The 12,640-nt window shown below is 45.1% G+C and overlaps 1 protein-coding gene across 13 annotated transcripts in view; it reads left to right on the top strand.

Moving 5' to 3' along the window:
- PTPRS (protein tyrosine phosphatase receptor type S) overlaps window positions 1-12,640 on the top strand; it is a 165,074-nt gene that overhangs the window by 94,643 nt on the left and 57,791 nt on the right. For 7 of the 13 annotated variants that reach the window (XM_076359505.1, XM_076359507.1, XM_076359500.1 and 4 more), the window contains 2 exons: window positions 8,231-8,341; window positions 10,702-10,713. In XM_076359505.1, the coding sequence (XP_076215620.1) occupies window positions 8,231-8,341; window positions 10,702-10,713 (123 nt within the window). The remainder of the gene's footprint in view (window positions 1-8,230; window positions 8,342-10,701; window positions 10,714-12,640) is intronic. The other 6 variants (XM_076359506.1, XM_076359511.1, XM_076359504.1 and 3 more) reach the window with 1 other exon arrangement.

Genomic DNA, 12,640 nt, shown 5'->3' with positions numbered 1-12,640 from the left:
CTTTGTTAAATTAGAATGGATTGTTGAATCCCGCAAACACAGATGAGATTGACCTCCCTGTTTTATCCTAACAGCTGAGGCAAATGCAAATTAAAAAAGATCACTCAGCATAAATAATGAGAGGTAAACTAGAATTATATCATGCTCTGTGACCATGATCTGAAGTGTGAGTAATGCACAGGCAGATTATTTTTCATCTTGCTAGAATGCTTTTATACTCTTTAACTGGGTTTGATCTGGTGTTTTCCTTAAAGCCACCTGAGTGCTGCATTTTTATTCCAGTGAATTGGTTAGCCTCAGAGTGAACCCTTGGCCTTTCTGATAAATCAGAAGATACCTGCTGAGAATTAATCTCATTTACAGCTGCTTTGAGTTAGTAAGCTGGTGAAACCCTGAAGCATCCCTGTTGTCCTTTGGAGCGGAAACGTGTTGCTTGTGTGAAAGGGAGTGCAGATTCCTGGACAGTCAGGACTTCTGAGTTCCCCTATTTCGTCTACTTTTATTGGCTTTCAAAACTTGCATGTTCTGTGATGCAAAGGCCTGTGAAAATGCAAAATGTACTAACATTAGAGTCATCTGTACTGTGTTAGTATTTTAGTCAGTGGAAAGGAGTTGTTTTAAGATCAAGGCAGAACAGATTCAAGTGTGTATTTGTAACCTGAGGGTGATGTGCAAGGCGATGCCTGTTTGAGCGCTGATGATGCGAGTGCTGCTAAAGTCAGAACTTAATTTAATATATTTATCTTTCCAGAAAACAAACTTTGCTGCCAGAAGTGTGGCACTAGCACGCATTAGGGCATTGGATGCTTCAGGACACTGCTAATGAGCTTCAGTGTCTTTCACCCGCAGGTCATCAGTATGACTCCAGCCCAGCTTCTTGGGGATTAACAATTACACCCAACTAACGGGTCTTTGACAGTCCCTCTGTGAATAGGAGCGCAGGGAGGAGGAGTGACCCTGGTACTAAATCACAACTTCATCTCTGCACCTTTGTGCTAACAGGCTTAGCATAGAAGCCAGCGACTGTGTTGCCTCTGAAGACTTGGCTGTGCATTGCTCCCTGATGGAGGCTGGGCCAGGCTGAGAGAGCGGCAGGACAGGACAGTCACCCAGATTCTGTCTTGGAGATAAAGTCATTAGGATAGCAGCCATGCTGCTTTATTACGACGGGTGTTAAGAACTGAATTTATATCAATATATGAGTCAGTGGCAAACATGCAAATTAGCTCATTAGAAGGTACAAATGAATGTCATACACAGAGCTCTGCAAAATTGGGTAGCCGTGTCCAGATTTGGTTCTCATTTATGTTAAAAAAAAAATGAACGTTTTGCTGGCAATATAAATGGACCTCCGAGACGATGGTCATTATATTCACATCATCCTGTGGACCCATTATTTTATGGGTCTTCCATATAATTGAGAAACAGGTGATATGTCATTAACCATAGAGGCTTTTCTCTATCCAGTATTTCTTCTTCTCCTTTCCATCTCCAGGTAAACTTTCCAAGCAACTGGCAAACATTTAATGCTTGGGGGTTTTGACTGAATGAAAAGCTGAATTGTCAATCAAAGGAGAATGGGAAGAACCTCTGTCTAGGCTTCCCTTAGACATACATGAACATTTCAGCCTTAGAGACCCAGGTTGTCTAAGAGTTTAACTGGTCTTGGTGGTGGAAGAGAAACGGATATTTCTGCTTAACCCCGATGCAAGCAGTCTCAGGACATTTAAAGTAGAAGCCAATGTCCTTTGCTCAGCCGTGCCACCTAGGGGGGATAACGGGAGGCAGCCTGCAGCCACCTTCTTGCATCATAGAAACACTAAAACCTTTTGTGTCTTCTTGTTGTCTTCTGTTTTCTAAATAACTGGCTATAACAAACTTATTTTTTCCTTTTTGTTTTCTTTTTTTCCCCACCTTTTTTTAACATTCAGAGACCTTTGGTAAGTTTGTTCAATTAAAAAAAAATCAAACCAAAAAACCCCAAACCTGCTAATGTCCAGATTTGTAACCCTTGCCCTTCAAACTAATTCCTTTGTAACAGCTTCTTGAGAGGCATGCTATGCATTTCTTCTACTAACTCTTTCGGTAGGGATATTCTGCCCTCTTAATGAATTTCTGCAGGGGTATTGCAGGCTACAAAACCAATAATCATCCTAATTAATATATCTATATAAAGAGATAACAGCTAAATATGAACCTCCTAACATTGGATAGATTTTTTTTTTTTTTGTCATTTAGCAACAGTTGTCCTGGAATTCCCCAATTACACAATAGCTTGTACCCTGGAACTGTGATAATTGTGTTCACACCTGCAGGAGGTCTTGGAGTTTCACATCTAACAGGGTTATTGGCATTTTCCGAAGGGAGAGGTGGCGGTGCAGCATTTTCAAATTGAAGCTGTAAATCACAGGCTATGGGAAAGGGTTGAGCAAAGGAAAAGCCCCCCCGTCCAGACCATCTCTGTCCCTTGAGAAGCCAGGAGCCTGTCTGCAGAACTCACGTCACATTTCCTCCGTGTGCCAAGTCCCCTTTTGTTATTAGAGATGTAGCAATTGCAGCTGTCAGCCAGGATCCGGCATTTTAAAATTGCAGAAGGCCCTTGATGATTGCTTGCTTGTTTAGAATAGAAAGCTCTCTCCAGCCCTTGGGAGAGGAGCATAGCACACACATGTTCTCACACGTGGCCTGACAGAAGGTGGGGATGTGTTTTCTGTCATTGCCATGGCAATGGTGACTGTCCTCCTCTCCCTGTTTTCAAGGCTTGGAGAATCCGTAGGCAGCTTGCTGTGTGGGAAGTCAGAGGAAGGGATGGTGGAAGAGCAGATCCCATCCTCTGTGAGAGAGGGGGACACCTGCACGTGGTATTCTGCCTGGCACCATCTTGGTCCTTTATAATCCAGAGGCAAGTCCTTTAAGCTGCCTTTTGCCTCTGCTGCTAAACACTAGGCTGGCCATCTGGGCTCGTGCAGCCTCAAAATTTGCCCTAAATAGGCAGATCTTCAGATCCTGGGAGGCTGTGGAAGGCAATATGAATAGTTTGCACGTGGCATCTCAAAACCAGCTTTTCACTCATGTCAGCATCCAGTGTGAGTTCCTCTTCCTTTAGTTTTCCTGCAAGGCTCATGCCCTTATTCTGCCCTGGACAGCAGTTAGCCTTGTGTGTTTGCTCGTGCACTGTTTAGGACACCAGGCAAGCCAGCTACTGAATGCAGGTGCCTCCCCTCCACCACCATGACCCCGTATCAAATCTTATAGGACCTGTCAGAGTTCTTCAGAATAATTAATCTATTTCATATCCTCTTCTAGCACCATCCTGCTGCCCCTATATTAAATACGGAGCTGGTTAGATGTGAAATTCCAACAGTGAAAATCTACCATCTGTGTCCCTGCCGCCATTCAAACTACTGTTCTTTCCTTGCAAGTTACTTGATCTCATTTTGATTCAAATTCTGTCCCCTCCATCCCTGGTGTGGGGCATCTTGCAAAATATGTTTTGCTCCTCACCTCTGTCCCGTGTGCCACAGTTAGAATTGGAAAGACCAAGGTGGCATTGCTTGGCTTATCTTGCTCTCCAGGAGCACTGTCTCCAAGACAGTCTGTCTCTGAGAGCTGCTGACAACCTATTTCCAGGGGCAACGCTGATGCTTAGAGGGAACGGGGAATGACTAAACCTACAATGACACAAGAAGGTAACGGCTGCTGTTGTATCTATGCTTACATAGCTCTAACTTCCAGCGTGTTTCTCCTGTCAATTAGAGTGAACCTTTGCAGGAAATTGCCAGGCTTAGCCAAGGCCAAAGAAGCTTTATAGCGGTGGGTGATGTTGGGGTCTCGTCCCCTCCTCTACCCTTTTCCCATTAGCCTTGTTCCAGATTTGTGCCACAGATGGCAGATTTTCACTCCAGTTTTGAGACAGAAGGATGTAACAGAGGCTGTTTTTATTTCCACTGAATTGAACTATAACCCTTTGCTGCTTTCTCTCTCTCGTGCGCTTTTTAAAACCTTCCCGCCGTCTCCTGTGTGGAGATCTGCCCAAGTACACGCTCCCCCCACCTCTTCCTCTTTCAAGCACTGTCTCTCCAACCTTTGTCCTGATAGCTAACCAACCCGCTTTATTAACCTTAGCTAGTTCCTAACCCTAACTAGATGCTAACTTTTCTCTAGCAAATAACCTAACCTCTTAACTAGAAGCTGAATATAACTAGAATCTAATATCCTAACACTATAATACCTCTCTTCCCTCATCTCCTTTGAAAAATAAAGGTGAACTGTAATTGGTATCTATATATTTTTACCTTCTATCCTGAAAATGGAGGATTGAACCGCAGCACAAGAAGGATGAACAGGGCTGAAGGATAAGGAGGGAAGGGGTTTTCTGGTGGTTAAAGCAGAAGATTGGCACGCAGGAGGCTTTGACTCCTGTTCTTGCCTCTGCCACAGACTTCCCTCTGTGACCTTGGGCAAGTTGCTTCACCTCTACTTCAGTTTCCCCGTCTGTAAAGTGGGGGTAGTAATGCTGCTGTACCTCACTGGGGAAGAGGAGAGAGTATAAGGCTGATATTTATCATGTAATGTGCTATACAAGCCCTGGCTGGGAGGTGCTGCAGAATGATAGCATTGTTACCATTGCAGAGAAGCTCTTGCATTTCTCCCTAGTAAGAGACAATACTTGTAATTGCGGAATCTGCCCTGTTCTCAGGATTGGGGTAAAAACCAACCAACTAAAACCCCTTCTTTGATAAGCTGTGTGACATGTTTGAATGCCCCTGTGAGCAAAAGGACCTGCCGTGTTTTCAAAGGAAGATGGTTGCAACCTCAGGAGGTCAAACAGGGGGACAGTGATTTTACCATTGACTGTGGCATGGTTCACCAGCCAGTGTCACTTCCTCTCATGTGAGAGACCTGCCTAGGCAGAAGACTTAGGTTAGGCACTTAGAGACAACTGGCGGGGGGTTGAATAAAAATAACCCAAGGGAGATGTACTTAACAGGCAAGTGTAGCAGGACTCCTCTCTCTCCATACGCCCCCTCTCCTGCACTGGCATTAGGGAGGCTTCCAGAGCAGTTGCACGCGGTAGCCCTTTCACTTGTGCAGTAGCATGGCCTTCTTTAGTGCAGCGCATCTGGCTTCAGTCTCGATGTGGAACCACTGAAGGATAACTGAAGGTCCTGATAAGGACATGCCTTGAATTCCTCGCACATCTGTGCCAATAACTTAAGTTTGGAACTGGGAATTTGCTAGCAAAGTTGGGATCAAACCTGCAACTCTTAATGTGATGCAAGGTACCTGGAGGTCCCTTTCCCTGTCTGGGCTAGCACGGCCATAATGCCGACCCTGTTCCCCGGGAGTGATGAAGATAAATGCAGGTTCATCATATGTTCTGCAAGTAGCAAACAGTAATGTTAGCTGAGAGCTTGAAGACTTTCTTTGCGTTCTTAGCAACAAGATGGAGTCAGTCTTAAGACTTTTCAAGCCAAGTGCCATGGTGGCTCTGCCAACAGCTAGCTGAATTGGACTGCTTTAAAAAGGGCATCCCCATCTGAAGTACCCCAAACCCTCTTCAGTCTGTCCCTATAATTTAAGATGAGGTAGAGCAGGAAGTTTCCTACTGGGAACTGTCTTCCTTGACTCAGGTCCTTTTCCCACGGGCAGTCCAGGTGTTTGGGATTTTACAGTCTTTTCACTTATTTTCTTTGTTTTCTTTGCAGAAGGTACACCGATCCGAGGTAAGACACCCCCAACTCACTCACTCACCCACTCGCCAAACACTTCTCTCCACTCAGTTCCTGTTTCATTGACCTGTGCTCAATATAGATTCTTGTTGTTGTTATGTTGTCTTGTCCTGCTTCACCTCTGGATATTTCTTTTTTATACCTGTCTTTATTTTATATATGGTTATAATGTCCTTTTTTGTTTGCTGGGTGCACTTGGTAATACTGATACTGTTATTCTAATAACGTCTCGGGCTGTGCTGCCTCAGATTTATGGTAGAGTTTTAAGAGCTAATCTCTCCAGGACTGTGAAGGTCTGAAGTTTATCTTGAGCATTAAATGCTATCAAAGCTTGGTAAATACTTAGGGCCTTCTCTTGATTGGTGCATAGTGTTCCCGAGCCACGGATGGTGGTGAAAGTTTTCCAATCCTTTGCTCAGATCTTCAGCACTTAGCATCTCAGCGTACTCAATTGTTTGGCTTCAGAGCCTTCTTTCCCCTTCCTCCCCACTCTCTTACCCTTAGGTTTTTCTGGGAGAGATACCTGTGGTAAGTAGCTTCTGCACTGCCTCTTTAATGGAGCCAAAAAGATAATTAGACCTCAAGCTGTCATTGAAAGTCAGCAGGAATTGGGTGTGCACCCCTTGGAAGACCCTGCTTTGGTTTTATCTACACTGGCAAATTTAAAAGTCCGTAATTCTCTGCTGGTAAAAGCAACAGGAGGTGCTGTAGGTGAGATTTACTTTTTCACACATCATCTCTATTGGCTCCTGACGAGTGCTGAAAACTCATTGACCTCTCTACAATGTAATTTCCACCATTGCATTCACCAGCAAAGCTGCAGTGGTCAAGATGAAAGGGGCGAGTCCTTTCTCCCCTGGCAAAGCTGCTTGCCTGCAGTTCATGGTTCTGTTCCTGCTCTGCAGTGTGGCTTTGTCTCCCCTGGTGTATGCTCAGACAAGCAGTGCTCATGAGCTCATGAGCCACACGAAAAATTTGTCTGCAGCCAGTGGAAGCAACCCACAGATTTGTCCAAATTCACAGAAATTTCTGGGAAAACTCACTGACCAGCTCTCCACCAAAGTGGAGCTTTCAGATGACAGAGCATGCTCGAGCTGTAATTCAGTATGAAATATGCTCAGCTGGTGTCTCGGTGTGAAGCTTCAGTCTATTTGGTTTCTAACTCCTGTTATACTGAAATACCCACAGATTCTTTTGAAATGAATTTAGTTTGGTTTAGTGGCTTGGGTGGGGTTTTTTGTTTTTTAATTCTATCTGTTTTGCCTTTGGGAGCTACCAGACACAGTGGATGCTGGCAGGAGTCGCACTATCACACCCCATCCCTGTCAAATTCACAGCCTCACGTCTTCCCACGCGGCATCCTTTTTCACCCATGCACACACAGAGGAACATGAGCTCCGTGTCCTCCTCATGTCAACACACTGTTTTTTCCTTCCTGAAGAGGCTGTATCTGCAACCAACACTGATATCATTTGCACTTTTCTCACTTAAGATTTTGTCAATAATATTACGCTGAGCTGGAATTGTTTGGTTTTCATATTTAGGTTTTTTTTCCCAGAGATGGGAGTTAAGAGTCTTACCACATGTGAGCTCTGTCCATATCTGTAGTATAATCATGTACTCCTAATACATAAAACATTTGATAGCCTGCTGAATTATTTATATAGTATGTATTTTAACTGGAGTTTTGCAGGGATGAAGTCTTCTGAGGTAAATGAGGCAATTTTCTTCCATGTTACATGCTGCATATCTCTGCATGTTTGCTTACAGGAGTGTTTAGTATGGGCTCTGGGTATATTCTTATAGGCTGCAATAATGTACGGGTTTAAGAAAGACCTTAATCCTTTTGGCCCAGTCGGTGTAAACCACACAGGCAATTTCAAAGTTCCAATGCAGTATTTACAAGGTTTTCCCTTGGCAAAATTTACTATCAGTAAGGTGCTTTTCACACTGACTTTTATCTCCTGCAGGCTTCCAGGTATTTAGGCACAAAACGAGGGCAGCAGTGATAAAAATGCTCCGGGGATCGTAGGCAGTGGGTGACAAAGGCTTTCACTTTTATGGTCACTGCTTCAAATCAAGCAAGGGGAAGTCAACTGCCTTCTGATAGATTTCTGGGGATCACAGTAATATGGATTATTGAAGTTGATTTCATGGTTTCTGGTGCAGAATGTCTGCATTGCAGAAGCCACAAAAGTTGATACTTTCGCTGATCATTTCCGTACGGAGAGTAACACTCAGTATAGAGAGGGGGTATTAAATTTTCTCTTTCTGTTGCGTATGTGTCCAGCCGTAACGCTGAGCACAGACATTAGCTGATATCGGCAGAGGGCTCAGTACTTCCAGAGCTCATAGCCCAAGACCCCCGGGGAGTGTCCCAGTGTGTATTAGCCCAAGGGGAAGAGAAAGCAAAACATTGACGCTAATTGCTCTCTCTTAAAAACAAAACAAAATGGTGATGATCGTGTCTTTGCTGCGGTCTTCTTCTCTCCTCCCAGGTGGCCTGCAGATTGAAAGCAGCGAGGAGACAGACCAGGGGAAGTATGAATGCGTCGCCAGCAACAGCGCCGGAGTGCGCTACTCCTCCCCTGCTAACCTTTATGTGAGAGGTAGGGAGCGCATCGGCTCACAACGCTGGCAAATATCTCCCTCTCCATGGCCTTCCTTTGTCCCCAGCTGTTTGATTTGATCCTGTCCCCAAGTGCAGGGGAAGCACTGGTGTTAATCGGTTGGATCCGTACAGTGCGCTGCAGGGGGATCCTGGTGCACCCTGACTTCCTCACCATTGCTGGTGGCTCCAGCTACCGCGCCAGAGTTGCAGAGCAGCAATACAAGGCTGTGTCACCCACAGTGAAGCCAAGTGTGACTTGGCATGCCCAAGAATCTGCCAGCATCAACCTGCAGGGCCCAGAGGGGAATGAACAGCTTTGGCTGCAAAGAGGCCATAATCCCCTTTTCTCCCAAAGGATCCCTGCTCTCTGGAAGTGAGAAGGTTTCAGTTCTCCTGGTGTGGGTGCGAGAGGAGGGGAGGACCCTCTCAGCCCCCTCCACTGAGCTCTCTGTCCCCCGGATCTCACCAGATTGCAACAGGAGGGTGCATTCTCACTTCTCGCCCAAGTCCCAGCTGGTTTTCCCTTTGCCAGCAGTAATTTGTCACTGGTTCCTTGGGCATGAACACTGGCCGTGGGCACAGACTCGCAGAAAGCTGGAGACGGCCAGCAGACATCTCTGCCACAGTGACAGATTCCTTCACCCATGTAGCATGAGGAACAGATGACAGGGGGATCGGCTTCTGCTTGATGTCCCCTCGATGTTCTCACACCCGGTGGGGCAATAGCCTTTCTGCTTTCTTTGTTACCTCATTTTAATCTCTCTGACCTGTAATATTTTGTGTGTAGCTTTGGTTTAATATCTTTCCACAGCAAAACCCTTTTGGTAATGAGAGAGCAGGGCTGGTCCTTCTCGCTTTTTTAAAAAAAGAAAAATACCATTGGGAGGAAAAAAGAAAAGTTACATCCCAGCAAACTGTTCCCATTTCCATCCCATCGACAGAGGAAGCGCCTCCCACCTACACTCACGTTAACTCTGCAGTCAAATGCAGAGCCATGCTCCTGTGTGCACTCCTCTCTCTCTCTCTTTCTCTCTCTCTCGTGTCTCACGCTCACTAAATCACATGCACATGGAGAGAAGGCTTTTAATAATTTAATGTTTCCAAGCTAAATTTTTAAATAGCCTTTTGTGGCCAGCTGGAAAATTGCGTTTGAAATTTGCCCTGTCGCCTGGGCCCCGAAATTCTTCTTTTGGGAACGTAAATCTGGATCTGATACTAATTCAGGGCTAAATCCTTTGGAGACAGCTTAGCTGGAACGTTTTGGGTTCTTTTTTTTAAAAAAAAAAAAAAGAAAGAAACAGGAAAAAACATGGGGATTTTTCATTATTCTTTTATTTATAAATTCTTCTACCTTTCTGGCCACTCGGAAACTACCTGGGAGACAAAGGTTGTAACCATGGAGTTGCTTGTCTCCGCACCTGGATAAGAGTCGGCTCCAGGTGGATAGCCCTCTTTCTATCCAAGTTAGCCTGTGTGTCCCTGAGGCCTGCCTGAAAAACAAAGCCAGCGTTAGCCGGCCGAGAGAGTGCAGAAAACATCGTGTAAGCAAGCTCGGCCTGTGGTTTGGGTGTTTTTCATGCTGTTTAATTCCTTGTTTCTTGTGTGTTAATATCGTGGAAAGATAACAAATTTCTGAAATGGATTTGCTTTGGTGGGAGGGAAAGTTCATGCACATTTTTCTTCCCGTTTTTTGTTTTAAAAGAGTCTTGAACACTCTTGTGTTTCCAATTGACTTGTTTCTCCCATAACATGCTTGTCTCTATAGAACACCTGGGATAGGAGTTGTAAGTTTTAACATTGCAAGGAAATGTTTTGGTTTTGTTTTGCTTTTCTTTTCTTCTTCTAATTATTTCTTTTTCCTTATTCAGTCCCATTGTGGAGTTAGTGCAAGCAGAGCCGGGTGTGGGGGCTGGTGGGAGCACGGGCTGGGGGAGCGGATTTCCAGCCTGGGATCTCCTTTGTATCGGGTCTTCTCTGCCTGGTACAGGTTCCGCTCCCCCTTCTCTAAAGAGCAGATGGACTGAAAGAAGTGAGAACTCCTTTCTGGGGTTGGCGCCTCTGTCGGGTGCTGATTCTGAATTAGGATTGCTCACAGTCTGACCTCTGTACAGAGCTTGGTTATTCTTAAACAAAAGGTACCTAGCTGGATGGGAGGGGGAAAGTTAGGAAGGCAGGAAAGAGGGTCGTTACTATCTTCATTTTTTTTCCTTTCTTTTTATTTTGGTTAAGAGAAAAAAACAATCAATTTGCAGCTGACAGCCTTGAGAAGGCCTTTTTTTACTCTCTCTGTGTTTCCCCTATTTTTCTCTTCTCCTCATGTCATTGTGTTCCGCATCAAACCCCCTTAACATCCCTCAGAGCTACGAGAAGGTTGGTGTGGTTTTTTTCTTTTTTACTTTCTTTACCCACATTTTTACATTCTTAAGAGAAAAAAATGAAAAAAAAAATAAAAAAAAAAAAGAGAAAAAGCAAGAAATCTTTAAGATGAGCGAGACCCGCCCGTTCCCGGGTCTCGCAGAGATGAGTTGAGTTGCATTGTGGGCCTCTCTATGCATCCTTTGGTAATGTTGCTGAGTTCTTGCACTTTTTTGTCGTCATGGTTACCTTGCCGTTTGGACATTGGGCCTGATGCATGATAGGAGAATGTAACAATCTTCTTTGCATGCCACTTTTTAAATTAATTATGAATTATTTTTTCTATATATAAATATGTATAGTTTTTTTTTTTTTACAATTCTGGTTTATTTGAAGTGGATTTACTCTTACTTTCTAAAGTTTCAGTTCTGTTGGGTTTTTTGCTTTCTCTTGATTTCCTATTTCAGTTTTGATTGGTTATGCTGTGCTGTAGTTTATTCCAAACGCATTGTGAGAAGCCAGTGTTCCTGCCCACCCGGTGGTAACTGAACTCCTCAATCCCTCCAGGAGGAAAGGAGTCACACAGCTCTAACGCCTGTCCATGGAAGCCCTGCTATTTGGGACAAGCCTTTGTTTTGGGGGGAGGGAGGGATCTGGGAAGTGGAAAAGATGGTAAGAAGCCAGGGTGTCGTTCCAAGAGTTAGAGCAGACCCTGGGTCACGTTATTACTTACATATTTCTTGGAGGTGTGGCTCTTGTTCCACATCCTGCACACAAAGAAAAACCCTGATCCCTGCTCTGAAGGGCTTCCCCAGCGATACAGAACTCGCTCACTGGTAACTGGCCATTTCCCTCCAGTAGTACCTAAGACACTGCGGACGGGAGCTAATCTGCTTTCAGCCCAGGATGGGTAGAGACGGAAAGCTTCCTGCTGTGTTACTGAATCACACACCGTTGTCTTTCCTTTAGCGCCCATGTGTGCGTGGAGAGCCCCATCATCAGGCAGTGCCTTGTCTCATCAGCAGAACTTGGCAGATTCCCTTGTAGGAGGGTGATGCCTCGTCCTTGCGGTGTCGGAAGTGAAGGGCAGCCAGCCAGCCGCCTTCCGCAGAAGGGTAGCTGGGTCTCATGGCTCTGCCTCTCCCCATTTACACTCTGTCTTCCCTGTCATTGAACCATTATTGCCTGGCTACAGGCACCTTGAAAACCAGCCAGGTCCAGAGAAGGTAGAGCCCTCCTTTTGAAAGGGGCGTGGAAAGAGAAATGCAGCAGTGGTAGACACAAGAGAGGCTGCTGGGACACATCTGGCAGCTGCATCTCTATTGTAAACAGCAACAAGAAATCCGACAAGTTACATTCTAGCTGAAAATGCCTCTTTTCCCTCTTCTCATCTCCCTGTTTATCCCCATGAAGCTTCTGTTGCCTCCCATGTGTGCATCCTGAGTGGGTGAGCCACATGGGATAGTAAACAGGTGGGTTTTTTGCAGTGTGTTAGTTGTACCATTGGTGCTTGGTGCTTTTGCCTTTTGCAGAATTGAATGCCCTTCCTTTCCCTGTTTATCCATTTCCCTCTGCCCGTCAGTCCTCACTACTCAATTATCTACCAAAGGAGTGGCTTTCCTAGTGTACAGGTATTAAAGCTGTGTGATTTTTGAGAAATCCAGTGCAGTATTGACACAGTATCTGTCTCTCTCTTTCTCTATCTCTCTCTTTCTCTCTGTCTGTCCTTCTCTTTTTCTTAAAATGCTGAGATTTCAGTGCTCGGACCCTCAGTGCTGGTATTCCCCCTTCCCCCTTTCAAGTCTCTCCCCCTCTCCTCTTAGATACAAGGGTACCACTCCGAAATGCTGCACTGTTGATAATGTCTTTCTGAAGCAGCCAGCTGTGGCTCTTCTAACTTTGATGCCAACAATAGCCAAAAGACATCCCCCAGCCCCAGTGC

Source organism: Aptenodytes patagonicus, chromosome 25 (genome assembly GCF_965638725.1).
Source record: "Aptenodytes patagonicus chromosome 25, bAptPat1.pri.cur, whole genome shotgun sequence".
In the NCBI taxonomy this organism is placed as follows: Eukaryota; Metazoa; Chordata; class Aves; order Sphenisciformes; family Spheniscidae; genus Aptenodytes; species Aptenodytes patagonicus.
The sequence above is the reverse complement of the archived record's forward strand: the minus strand, read 5'-3'. Positions and strand labels throughout refer to the sequence as shown.